Here is a 13,467-nt window from a genome sequence, read left to right as displayed (position 1 = left end):
GTGGTCTCCACTGTAGACTGCATCACTCTTTACCATGTTGTCAACCAGCTCCTCTGCATCTTTCTTAGTTCTCCCCAAAAAGAACCCATTGCTAGCTGTATCCAGTCTGGCCCTGTAGTTAGGAAGAGCACCACGGTAGAATGTGCTCAGCAAGCTCTCCTTAGAGAAACCATGGTGTGGACATTGAGCTTGGTAGCCCTTGAATCTCTCCCAGGCTTCACTGAAGCCTTCCAAGTTCTTCTGTTGAAAGCTGGAAATCTCATTTCTCAGCTTAGCAGTTCTTGAAGTAGAGAAGAACTTCTCCAAGAATGCTTTCTTGCAGTCATCCCAAGTGGTGATAGAGTCGCTGGGTAGAGACTTCTCCCACTGACGTGCCTTATCTCCCAAAGAGAAAGGGAATAGCTTGAGCTTTAAGGCATCTTCGGGCACACCATTGGTTTTTGACATTAGGTGAGATTTGTTATCATTTAAATTGTTTGTATTTAAATAGTATTGATTAGGGGTAGGCGTTCGGGTACCCATTCGGGTTCGGTTCGGATCTATTCGGGTTTCGGGTTTCGGGTTTTCGGGTTTAAAGAATTTAGCCCCATTCGGGTATTTCTAAATTTCGATTCGGGTTCGGTTCGGATTTTTGCGGGTTCGGTTCGGGTTCGGATAATCCATTTAAATTATTTTTAAAATTTTAATATCAACTATATGCTTAAAAATTTTCAAAATCTGTAAAAAAAATAATATATTACATATAAATTTGTATAATATATGTCAAAATACCTAAAATTAACATATAAATTGATTTGATTTGAATATTTGGATAGAAAATCAATAGATATTTCAAGTGTTATGGTGTTTTGAATATATTTTAGCTATTTTAGACATTTACTTTTGACTATTTATGTATATTTTCAAGTATTTTAGACAACTTAAAAGTATCTTATATATTTTGGATGTTTTTAAAATATATTAAATCTAAAAATAAGTAATGTATTTAGGTATATAAATCTATTTCAGTTACATTCGGATACCCTATATATTTCAGTTCGGGTCGGGTTTGGTTTCGGTTCTTTAGATACCAAAATTTTGAACCCGTTCGGATATTTAATCAATTTCGGTTCGGGTTCGGTACTACTTTTTCGAATCGGGTTCGATTCGGTTCTTCGGATCCAGGTTTTTTGCCCAGCCTTAGTATTGATTGAATATATGGTTATCAACCAACTAAACTTAAAAAAATATTTCATATATATTAAAAGATAAATATTTTTAATAAATGTGTTCACACACTAATCGATACGTGGCAGCCTCACAATTATTTAAAATTTAGAATATTGACGTCGTAGTCTTACAATCTTTTAAAATACATACTAATTTTCTTAACTCATGCGCAAATAATTTAATGTGTTCACGCACTAATTTTTTTAATCAACTCATTTTTATTTTCTACATTTTAACATTTGTATTAGTAAATTGAAGTTCTCTCCGTGCAACTACTAAATAATACCATTGTTGATATTAAAAAAATTACAAAATCATTAAGATGTACATCAACTAAAATTCTAGAATGGAAAGATTTTTAGAAATTGAAAATTTTGTACCTTACCGAATTTGGCCGTGGTTGAGGCTTTTGTACACGAAGGCAACAAATAATTGTGAGGGTTTTGAACTAAGGAAACTGAGGTGAAAACATCACACACAAAGTCGGATCTTTAGTTTAGCCAAAAATTGTTTTCTTTACAGAGTTTTCATGTCAGAACAAAAATTAAAAACAAAGTAAAATTGTTAGAAAGAGAAATCAGAAAAGCTTTAAAAATAAAGAAAATTCACGAAATCGATTGGAAACATAATTCAGGCGCCATGTGAAGAGATCACATTATTTCCGACGCAACCTTAACTCCCTTCACTCGACTGTATCGTGTTTTTATTATATTTACCAAGAATGGTTTATAAGAAAGTACATGTTATTGCTTATAGACTACATCAATTTTGCAACATGCCCAAAAATATCGACAGGGCTCCCAATCATTTTTATTGGTTTTTTTAAGTATGGTCCAATTAATTATGTATGTAAAATAAGCCCTAAATATTTTTTTTACATTTATTTTATTTTTCTTAATATTAGTAGAAGAACGTAAGTCTGAGTAAAATATCTGGTTCCGAAGAACCGAACCAAACTTTTCTTGAAAGTAATATTAAAGACAAACTAAAACTGATTAAGTACTCACAGATTTTTGATAACTTTAGTGGTTTTTATCGGGTTCAACAACTTTAAAATCCAACCCGGTTATATGGTCGGTTCATGGTCAAATTTGGTACACCAATCGATCTGGTTTTAAAAACTTTTTAGGAGAGATCAAATATCTTTGGATTTACAATGTACACATAGATATTATGATTCTTTTTCCATATATTTTTCTTCATTTGAAAATAAATATTACTCAAATCTAAGCAAAACTGATTTCAATCGGTAAATTTTGTTTATTTCGTTCAAGATTTCTTGTATAGATATTTAAAACGAATGAATATTATTGATGTTATTTTTCAAACAATACCAGTACATTTGATTTGGTGATTTCATCTTGGATACGTACTTCTTAGAAAGAAAAATCTGGGACACATACTTATCTTTCACAACAACATTTTCTTGGAGCACAGCGTCCTCTAAGATAACCCCAATCAATACAAAAATCATCACAACCTAATTCCCCTCTAGTATCACACGGTCTCGAGAAGTCGTAGCATATTACCTGCTTTATTTCTCCATTACCCGGAGTATCAGCGGTGGCTGTAGTACCACAATGAACAGAAGATACAATGAAAAAGATAGTAAAAACAAATGTGATTAAAGTCTTCATTGTGATAGTCATTTTTAATATCAATATAAGCTATTCTCTTTAACTTTTTATGAGTTTTCTCCAAACATTCTGAGTATATATAATAGCACAAACATACATTTTGAGAAGTATTTTCGTAGTCAAATATAAAATATACTCTTTCCTTTTATTTCTATAAAGATATTTAGTCATAACAGACACATAGAATTACAGTACAGTATAAACTCTTTAAATTAATAATGTTGATACTTCAGTATTTTATTAATTTATCAAGTTATTAATTTACAAATTCCTTTTTGGATTTTTATTTTAAGATATTTTTTTTTTTAAATAAAAAACATTGAATTTTAGTGTATATACTACATTAATTAAAATTTTGAAATTTGACGTTTATATTAGTTTTATTTTATTGTCTGAGATAAATAAAATATGTCTAGTAGAATTTAAATGTGGTTTAAGATATAACTTTAGTAAATCTCGTCAATGTGTTCACATACTAATTTTTTAATCAGCTCATTTTCAGTTTTTTTGCATTTTTAACATTTGTATTAGTGAATTGAAGTACTCTCCATGCAACTACTGAATAATATCATTGTTGAAAACAAAAATTACAAAATCATTAAGATTCACATCAACAAAAATTCTAAGATGACAATTTTTTTAGAAATTGAAAGTTTTGTACCTTGCTGAACTTGGCAATGGTTGAAGTTTATATACACGAATGCAACAAATAATTGTGATTGGTTGTGAATTAATGAAACTGAGGTGAAAAACACTACACACAAAGTTGGATCTTTAGTTTAGCCAACTATTGCTATTCTTTACAGACTTTTCATATCAGAACAAAAATTAAAAACAAAATAAAGTTGTTAGAAAAAATCAATTCAGAAAAACTTTAAAAGGAAAGAAAATTTGCAAAATCGATTGAGAAAAAGAATTTCTAAGTACAACGTAAAACAAATAATCTAATCAACTATTTCATTCCGCGCACTGAGCGGGTCACTACCTGGTATAATGTATTTATGATATCACATACTAACAATACTTTTATAGTAGAACTTTGTTAACCTTAAGTTTGGTATAGTTAGACCTTATACCCTATAATCGAAACCATAAACCTATATAATTGAAACCCTAAACCCATATAGTTAGACTAAAATCAACATATAATCTAAAGTATATTATATGATATGATTGTTTTATGGCTTAAAAGAACATATATAATACGAAATTTCTACATATGTGAAGAATTATAATAATTATCATTTTATGTTATACCATATGATTGTTTAATATTAAAACATATAATTTTTTTTACTCTATGTGAAGAATGAACATAAATATTATGAAAAATCTATGAATTGTAATTATGCATTGTAATTGAAAACCGAAATCTATATAGTTAAAAACATGATCCACAAAATTCAAAATCTATAACCAAGATGTTTGTTTGGTTTGGTCACATCATAACCGAAATATATATAGTTTAAATCTTACCATAGTTAGGTTAGATTTTAGGATAAGTTATTTTTAATATTAAGGTTGTAATCGTATAAAATATATTTTATAGTACATATTAAAATTTTCACTTAGAAACAAGTTGTGTCCAACTTTATAATTCTGTTTTAATAGAATTGATTTCAGTATAGTTGATAAGGATGGTTGTATAATTGTTCTAGAAAAGAATTTGAGTAGGCATATTAAAACTTTTGAGCTAAACTGCGTAGGGTGATTTTTTTTTAATTCCTCCAATAGTCTTGCTTGATTTTTAGGTTAATTTTCATTCTTTGAGAAATTTTCAGTGTGATTAAAATTTAAATGATTTCTTCAAATTAAACCCAAGGAAACAACATTAGAATTTTTCAATGAATGAAATGAGAAGTATATATTATTTAAAGCTAAATTTGATACATTTTTGTGTCTTCATACTCAAGTAGAATTTTAGAGTACATATGGGTTTGGTTTTGATTGGTTTAGAGATACATATGGAACCCACCGGTTTTAGAAACGATTTTGGTTTAATTTTGGCTAAATTTGGTTCAGTTCGGTTCACATGCTACTAATTAGCCTCTAACTGAATGCTTTGCATGAGACATTTGCCGATCATGTGAATAGGCCTTGGAGGAGGAGTTGGAGGACTGATAGCGGGAGCAGCACTGCAGTAACAGTTGCGGCGGCTGCAATGGGAGGTCACCACGTGGGGCATCACGGTGGTAAGTACGAAAGAGAGGTTTTCGGTGGAGGAAAGTCAGAGCCGTGCCTCAATGTTAGATTTTGAAACATTGGCTTATGGCATGAAAGTTTCTAGAAACAATTAAGGGTATATTTTTCTAGCTAGTTTCATCTATTTAAGCTCAAGTAACAAAAATATAAATGAAATGCTTAATGGTTAAAATTTTTATGATAGTTAGAATAAAGAAGACAAGAATACATTATATACTTATGGTTTCGTACTTAAGCAACCATAATAGTATATAATCATTTTTAATTATCAAAATACAGTAAAATAAATAAAGATCGGTCGTTAAAAAAATTGTTTGATTGGCTATTTTATATTTGTTAATGTGTATCACATAAAATATTGATATTCTACTCGTTTATTTATTTTAATAGAACTGGTTAAAAGATTTTAATTTAATAGTTTATTCAATTATTTTTTTGAAAACAAAAACTAGTTTGTTTAGTAATTTAGCTTTTATTTGGTTCTACTATATGACTTAACTACGAAACATTTATAACTAAGTGTAGGCATTTTATTTTAATTCGCTTATGGAAGCACAGTATGTTTAGAGGGAAGTATAAGCGTGGCAAGCCTGTTTGGAGGCCATGACTATTCCATGGCATGTTCGGACGAAGAAAGTGGAAATGAGCATTTCAATATGATTTTTCACGATCTCTATAAATATATATATCTCTATATATATCATCGTATATAACAAAAATTTTCGTATGTAACATTTACATATTAAGCTTATATTTTTTTAAAGCTTAATATATATGTTTTTGGTACGAATATACGAATATATATATATATATATGTATATGTTTACATGTGATGTATACTAGTATCTTTGAAGACTGTCATTAAGTTCATGTATGTGCGATACATATTAGCGTTTGAAAGTTTTGTTCGCGGGCATGCGTTCCCTCCCCCCCCCCACAATTTTTTGTTTGTTTTCCCTTGAACGAGTTTGAATTACGGACGTTACCAAGTTATTATCCAAAACAGAATAACGATGTTATTGTTTGTTTTTATCCAAAATAAAATAACAAAGCTTCTGGATGAGTAGAACATACTGGACGACGTTTATCCTAAGAATGCCAAAAGATAAATCTTATTCGTGTGAAAGTAAAAGAAACATATAATGGACAATTGTAGCAAGTAATCTAAAAGTAAATAAAAATACTGTATGGTTTAAAGGACGAATTAATCGGTTGCAAATAGGATAATGAGTATAACGGGAAGAATATTTTCTTCAGCATAATATAAAATTCATTATTACAACTTTTAATTATTACAAACCATTTCAATTATAAATCTTTTTGTAGTCAACGAAATGAACTGATTAGATATTCCGATAATTAGTTTTAATTTCTATGTTTGCAATAAAATAACATGCAAATAAAATTCATATTCATAAATTATAACTAAATGAAACGACGTTAGTGATTTTTATAGAAAAGATTATATTTTTAAGAAAATATCTGAATTACATCTACGTAAGATTTTAACAAAGCTTCTGGATGAGAAGAACATACTGGACGAGGTTTATCCTAAGAATACCAAAAGATAAATCTTATTTGTGTGAAAGTAAAAGAAACATATTATGGATAATTGTAACAAGTAATCTAAAAGTAAATAAAAATATTCTATGGTTTAAAGGACGAATTAATCGGCTGCAAATAGGATAAGAAGTATAAAGGGAATAAAATTTTCGTCAGGATAATATAAAATTCACTAAAAATTTTAAGTATTAAAAACCATTTCAAATATATATATTTTGGTAGTCAACGAAATCTGAACTGATTAGATATTCCGATAATTGTTGGCAAAAAAAAAAAAAAAGATATTCCTATAATTAGCTTTATTTTCTATGTTTGCAATAAAATCCATATTATGCAAATAAAATTTATATTCATAAATCCTAACTAGATGAAACGACGATTGTGCTTTTATATTTAAAAAATATATATAAGAAATTATCTGAATTACATCTACATAAGATTTTCTGCTCCCCTATATATATCATTGTTTTCCCCTATCTCCGTCACTCAAAAACAAAACAAAAACAATCTGCAAAATGGTTTCTCTTAGGTTTCTCGTATGCTGTCTCTTGTTCTTAGCAAGTAGTGTGTACGCTACGATTGTTTCTCACGATGGACGAGCAATCACCATTGATGGTAATCGGCGTGTTCTTCTCTCCGGCTCGATTCATTATCCTAGAAGTACCCCTGAGGTAATTTAATCTTGAATAGTGCATATCTATGACTGATCGTAGTGGTATTTATGTTCAGTAGCGATTATAATAATTTTGTTTATTAATCTATTTTTTTAGATGTGGCCCGATCTTATAAAAAAAGGCAAAGAAGGAGGTCTTGATGCTATAGAAACATATGTTTTTTGGAATGCTCATGAGCCTACTCGTCGTCAATATGATTTCTCTGGAAATCTAGACCTTATTCGGTTCTTGAAAACTATTCAAGATCAAAAGTTATATGGCGTTCTTCGCATAGGACCATACGTTTGTGCCGAATGGAACTATGGGTAATATACTAAACGGAATGAATCTTACTAACCTTTTGTACAAGAATCTTACTAATTTATATATAAACATATATGTATATATAGTTAACAAATCGCTAATGCGTTAGTAACTTCTTACATACATTCATACATATCAGTTTCTCTTACATACACCTAAACGGGAATACTGGATGCGTTAGTATTTCTTAGCTGTTCTCGTACATACCAATCAGTTTTAATAAATCCCTAATGTGTTAGTAACTTTTTGCGAGTCTTTCTCCAATTCGCTTTAGTAACTTTTTAAATACATATCAGTTTCTCTTTACATACACATAAACGGGACGTGTTAGTAATTGTTAGCTATTATTTTACATGTCAGTTTTAATAAATCCCTTACGCTTAAGTAACTTTTGCGAGTCTTCTTCCAATTCTGAATGAGATATTCTGGTTTTCCATGTAATGTTTTTGATCGGTAATTGTGTAATCATTTTTAACAGAGGATTTCCTGTATGGCTGCACAACATGCCCGATATGGAATTCAGGACTACTAACAAAGCGTTTATGGTAAGCTCGATAATCAAATATTTTGTTTCTCAAATATGTATTATTATTATTTGATATTGTATATGTTTATTTTTTTTGTATAGAATGAGATGCAAAACTTCACAACTATGATAGTTGACATGGTCAAGAAAAACAAATTATTTGCATCACAAGGAGGTCCCATTATACTTGCACAGGTAATCGATTAGTTTTCAACACTACTCTGTTTGTTACTATGTTATAAAAAGTTCTTAACACTATTTTTGCAGATAGAAAATGAATATGGAAATGTAATTGGATCGTATGGAGAAATGGGTAAAGCATACATTCAATGGTGTGCAAACATGGCTCAATCTCTTGATGTTGGTGTACCATGGATCATGTGTCAACAAGATGATGCTCCTCAACCTATGGTAACTAGCTGAGTATCTTAGTTAATATCTTTTAATTATTTTATGCAAAATTAAATATTTTAAAATTGTTTGAATTTAGTTGAATACATGTAATGGTTATTATTGCGACAACTTTGAACCAAACAACGCCAACACTCCTAAGATGTGGACTGAGAACTGGACAGGATGGTTAGTTTTACATTACTGGCATGAATAAATAAAATTTTGGTTATATTTCTCTAAATTTATTATCTTACATACATATATATTCCTTAATATTTTCGTAGGTATCAGAATTGGGGAGGCAAAAATCCTCATAGAACAACAGAAGATGTTGCTTTTTCTGTTGCAAGATTCTTTCAAAGAGGAGGAACTTTCCAGAATTATTACATGGTCAGTCACTATGATAGAATTTTAATTTAGTTAACAAAGTACACTAACATATATATTAATTAGGAACATTAAATGAATGATTTATTTATGTAGTACCATGGAGGCACAAACTTTGGTAGAACCGCAGGTGGTCCATACATCACAACTTCATATGATTATGATGCTCCTCTTGACGAATTTGGTAAATTCAAAGTATATTCATATTTTGAGTTAGTTTTGAAGATTAAGCTTTAGTATTAACATGATATAAATTTATCAGGTAATTTGAATCAACCAAAATACGGGCACTTAAAACAACTTCATGATATCCTTCACTCTATGGAAAAAACTCTTACCTATGGAAATGTCTCCACCATTGACTTTGGAAATTTTGTATCGGTAATTTTTTTTGTCTTTTTGCTTACCAATATTAAACATGTTAATTTTGAACTAATTACTTATCACGAGCATGCATGTTTTAGGCAACAATTTATAAGACTGAAGGAGGATCGAGCTGTTTCTTTGGAAATGTTAATGAAAGTTCAGATGCAACAATCAATTTTCAAGGAGAAACTTATGTTGTCCCGACTTGGTCCGTTAGCATTTTACCAGATTGCAAAACTGAGGTTTATAATACTGCTAAGGTTTGTCTTTTTTTTTGTTACATTCAATTATTGAGGATTGCATTTAAATTTAATCTTTTATATATTTTCTCTACCATATTCTTAATTGTGTCGATTGTTGCATACATAAGAATTACGGTTATAACATTCAAAATAATATTCTTTATGCAGTTTTTTTTCTTCAAATTAATAATTAGCATTATACTCCAACTGATAATATTTTTTCCATTTTTGCTTGTGAGTTTTCGGTTATTACATAAAACTTTTCTGTTAGTATTTCAAATTAATTATATATGTGCATTTTCCTTTGTGGATTTTTTATTTTATATTTCATATTGATTATCATTATAACATTTAAAGCTATAACCTTTAATGCATTTTTTGGATTTTAAATTTTCAGATAAACACTCAAACTTCAGTGATGGTTAAGAAACCAAATGAAGCTGAGGATGAGCCTATAAATTTGAAATGGTCATGGAGACCAGAGAACATAGACAACTTTCTTTTAAAAGGAAGAGGAGAATCTACAATGAGACAATTGTTTGATCAAAAAATAGTAAGCAATGACCAAAGTGATTATCTTTGGTACATGACTACTCTTAATCTTAAAGAAGAAGATCCAGTTTGGGGTAAGAACATGTATCTACATATCAACAGTACTGCTCATGTGCTTCATGCTTTTGTCAATGGACAACACGTTGGTAAGTAAACTGATATATATTTTTGTCAAATCTCAACAATACTAGCTTACTAGCTTATAAAAGTATTATTAATTGATTTCTGTTTTTAGGTAATTATCATGCAGAAAATGGAAAGTTTCATTATGTTTTTGAGCAAGAAGCGAAGTTTAACCCTGGTGATAATGTCATTTCTCTCTTAAGTATAACCGTAGGACTTCCGGTAAGTTTGACTTATTATAATGTTGAATTTTCTTAACTTGTAACCATTTTATTATTTCTAACTAAAACAAATTTCTTTCATAGAATTATGGTGCTTTCTTCGAGAATGTTCCAGCCGGAATCACTGGACCTGTTTTTATTATTGGAAAAAATGATGATGAAACCATTGTAAAAGACTTGTCTGCTCATAAATGGAGCTATAAAACTGGTTTAAGTGGATTTGAGAACCAGCTCTTCAGTTCGGAATCACAATCTAAATGGTCAGGTGACAGTGTACCATTCAACCGTACCATGACTTGGTACAAGGTAAGTAGATATTATCATTCAACAAGAACTAACCAAACCCCTAGTTATTTAATATCAATCATATCATTTAAATTTGTCTTTCAGACTACGTTCAAGGCTCCGTTGGGAAGTGAGCCAGTTGTTGTTGATCTTCTGGGACTAGGAAAAGGTACTGCTTGGATCAATGGAAACAACATTGGGCGTTACTGGCCGGAGTTTCTTTCAACCGAAGATGGTTGTTCTACTGAATGTAATTATAGAGGGGCATACTATGCGGAAAAGTGTCAAACTAATTGTGGAGAACCTACCCAAAGATGGTACATTTTCTAAATTTGATTAGGTTCCAAAATTAAATATTTTAAATTGGTTTTATTTTAGAATTAAAACTTTCACAAACTTATTAAAATTTGATGCTTTATTTTTTAAACAGGTACCATGTTCCTCGTTCTTTCTTGAATCCAAAAGGAGATAACACATTAGTTTTGTTTGAAGAGATTGGAGGAAACCCATCATTTGTCAATTTCCAAACTATTGGAGTGGGAGGTGTCTGTGCAAATGTCTATGAGAAGAATGTTCTTGAACTTTCCTGCCATGGAAGGCCTATTTCTGCTATCAAATTCGCCTCTTTCGGTAACCCACGAGGCAAATGTGGATCATTTGAGAAGGGAACTTGTGAAGCAAACAAAGATGTTGTTAATATACTCAGTGCAGAATGTGTTGGAAAAGAAAAATGTTCCGTTAATGTTTCCGCGGAGAAGTTCGGAGTACCTGAATGCGATGGTGCTACTAGAAGTCTTGCAGTGGAAGCTCTTTGCTAGGTTTCTTCTAGATTTGCGGTGTTTTTCCTTATGTTTTTTTCAAATTATGTAGACTTTGTTTTCTGCTGGATTTAGGTGATTTAATCCTAGGAACGTTGCATCCATTATTAGTTTAGATGGATGGTTTTATTCAATAAAAGAACACCTTCTTATATTACAATATCCATGATCATCTTCTTCACCAGGATCAACCGTGGTAATTTCTTCTCCCCCTTCCCCAGTCGCTCTGAAATATAAGTTGAATGTTCTCTTCAATAATATTCAACGACATAATTTGATATTTTCTCAAGCTTAGTTTTTTGGCTACGGTTTATTTATCTGAGACTCTTTCGAAAAACTCCTCACGATCTTTACATAGTCTCTCTGATTTAAGGTATACGCACTCTTTCTATTTAGATTTCCTTACAATCTACTACATATTGACTCTCTGATAAGAGTTTTCATATATGTATTTTTTTTGTCACTGGTTTTCATATATGTATATATTGCGACATAACATATATAGTGGTATCTAAGCATTAATGATTTGATGAAGTCTGTGACATCTTCTCTTGGCTATTATACAAGGAACTTGATTTTCAATTTTTTGTTGCAATAACACGTTCTGTTAAGTCATAAGGGACAAATATTGAAATCTGTTTTGAAGGCCGATCAATGTATTTCCCATGCACCAAAAAAGAAGAAGAAAATGACAAAAGACAATACATACAGAGAATGCACGGGAAAGGCAAATTAATTGTTGGAGATAGAAACTACAGTTTAGCATTAGCTTTGCTGGACGAAAAAGGAGAAATGGAAAAATCTGGTGATGTTCATGTTCAGATGTTTTACAAATACTTTATATCACATAGTGTATTGTTTCTAATCGTTTTGAATGTTTGAAGTCACACGATGAATAAGATACATATATATATTATGAATTTAAGCGTATTTTGCTATACATTATACATTATACATTTTTGAACTTTAAATATATTGGATTCAATATACTTTAAAATTTTTAAAAAAATAAAGAAATGAAACTTTTGTTTTCGGCGCCTCACAATACTAGTAACCTTATATTTCTTCAGTAGGGTTGGCTCGTCCTATGAGCAGAATATATTTTATTTGTGATCTAGGTTATTATTTTTTATATAATTTTGTGGTTTGTTTTTTAGGTTCACATTTGCAAGAGATATGTATGCGATATACTATTTTATTAATTTAAGATGTTGGTTAATTTGTTTGTAAGTCAATTTTGTTTTAACTTTTTTTTGCTTCTATGACATCACCAGTTGTTATGTCATTCTCAGTTGAATAATTTGTATCTAACAACTAATGTATATGACTCTTTTTGAGGTTCTCGCCAGCCGTAAGGTCTTTGCATAATTTTTCAAAAAGAAAATCTCAATTTTGGTGAGAAACTGGCAATCAAAACTTTAGCTATCCAATTGGGTTGGAAATGATGTTTCTGGGTTAGGAATGTTGTTCCTGGTGTTCATCGATCTTATTTCTTAAGTTTATTGTTGGGTGATACTTGGTTTTGGTAAATAAACTATTGTTTGTTAGGAACAAATATAAGCATCCTTAGATCATTTCTTACTTGATCTTAACTCTTAAACATAGGATTTCAGATTTTAAGGGAAGAAATTCATTATTGTTTCTGTGTTCCATTCGAGATCAGCTACCAAGATGTTTTGGTTGTCAAAGTTTGGAGGACCCATTGGTAGAAATTGGTATTATTTGTATTTTGATTACCGAAATACTAAAACTTTTACATGGTTTGCAGAGATTTTAAATCTGTTTATATAGCGTAAACTATGTATTTATTTTGCACATTTTTGTATATTTTTTATTAGTCAAATATTGTTGTAAAAAAATTTTCATTTTAGTCATTTTAGTTTTTTAAATTTTATTTATATCGGTTAGGAAAATATTTACAACCAAATAAATTGGAATATAATCTCTTATAAGATTTCAACAACAT

The 13,467-nt window shown here is 30.1% G+C and overlaps 2 protein-coding genes across 2 annotated transcripts in view; both read left to right on the top strand.

Moving 5' to 3' along the window:
- Positions 1 to 5,103, top strand: part of LOC106344764 — an 11,560-nt gene extending 6,457 nt beyond the window's left edge. Inside the window, exon 3 of the mRNA XM_013784076.1 lies at positions 4,941 to 5,103. Within this exon, the coding sequence (XP_013639530.1) occupies positions 4,941 to 5,103 (163 nt within the window). The remainder of the gene's footprint in view (positions 1 to 4,940) is intronic.
- Positions 5,104 to 7,102: 1,999 nt separating this feature from the next.
- Positions 7,103 to 11,655, top strand: LOC106294711 (beta-galactosidase 15). Its single transcript, XM_013730338.1, has 15 exons — positions 7,103 to 7,282; positions 7,382 to 7,590; positions 8,067 to 8,133; positions 8,217 to 8,309; positions 8,382 to 8,525; positions 8,605 to 8,693; positions 8,792 to 8,897; positions 8,991 to 9,078; positions 9,157 to 9,275; positions 9,359 to 9,520; positions 9,900 to 10,200; positions 10,290 to 10,399; positions 10,483 to 10,704; positions 10,789 to 11,000; positions 11,114 to 11,655. The coding sequence occupies exons 1-15, from the start codon at positions 7,127 to 7,129 to the stop codon at positions 11,499 to 11,501; spliced, it is 2,466 nt and encodes an 821-aa protein (XP_013585792.1). The 5' UTR covers positions 7,103 to 7,126; the 3' UTR covers positions 11,502 to 11,655.
- The last annotated feature ends 1,812 nt before the right edge of the window (positions 11,656 to 13,467 follow it).

The sequence above is a fragment of the Brassica oleracea genome, chromosome C5 (assembly GCF_000695525.1).
Source record: "Brassica oleracea var. oleracea cultivar TO1000 chromosome C5, BOL, whole genome shotgun sequence".
Classification (NCBI taxonomy): Eukaryota; Viridiplantae; Streptophyta; class Magnoliopsida; order Brassicales; family Brassicaceae; genus Brassica; species Brassica oleracea.
Note: the sequence above shows the minus strand (reverse complement) of the source record. Positions and strands in the feature narration are given on the sequence as shown.

Bases quoted from the DNA above. Each gene is read 5' to 3' on its own strand.
- LOC106294711 (XM_013730338.1), top strand. From the start codon at position 7,127: ATGGTTTCTCTTAGGTTTCTCGTATGCTGTCTCTTGTTCTTAGCAAGT. The intron at 8,310-8,381 runs GTAATCGATTAG...CTATTTTTGCAG, and splicing joins GTCCCATTATACTTGCACAG to ATAGAAAATGAATATGGAAA. The intron at 10,705-10,788 runs GTAAGTAGATAT...TTTGTCTTTCAG, and splicing joins GTACCATGACTTGGTACAAG to ACTACGTTCAAGGCTCCGTT.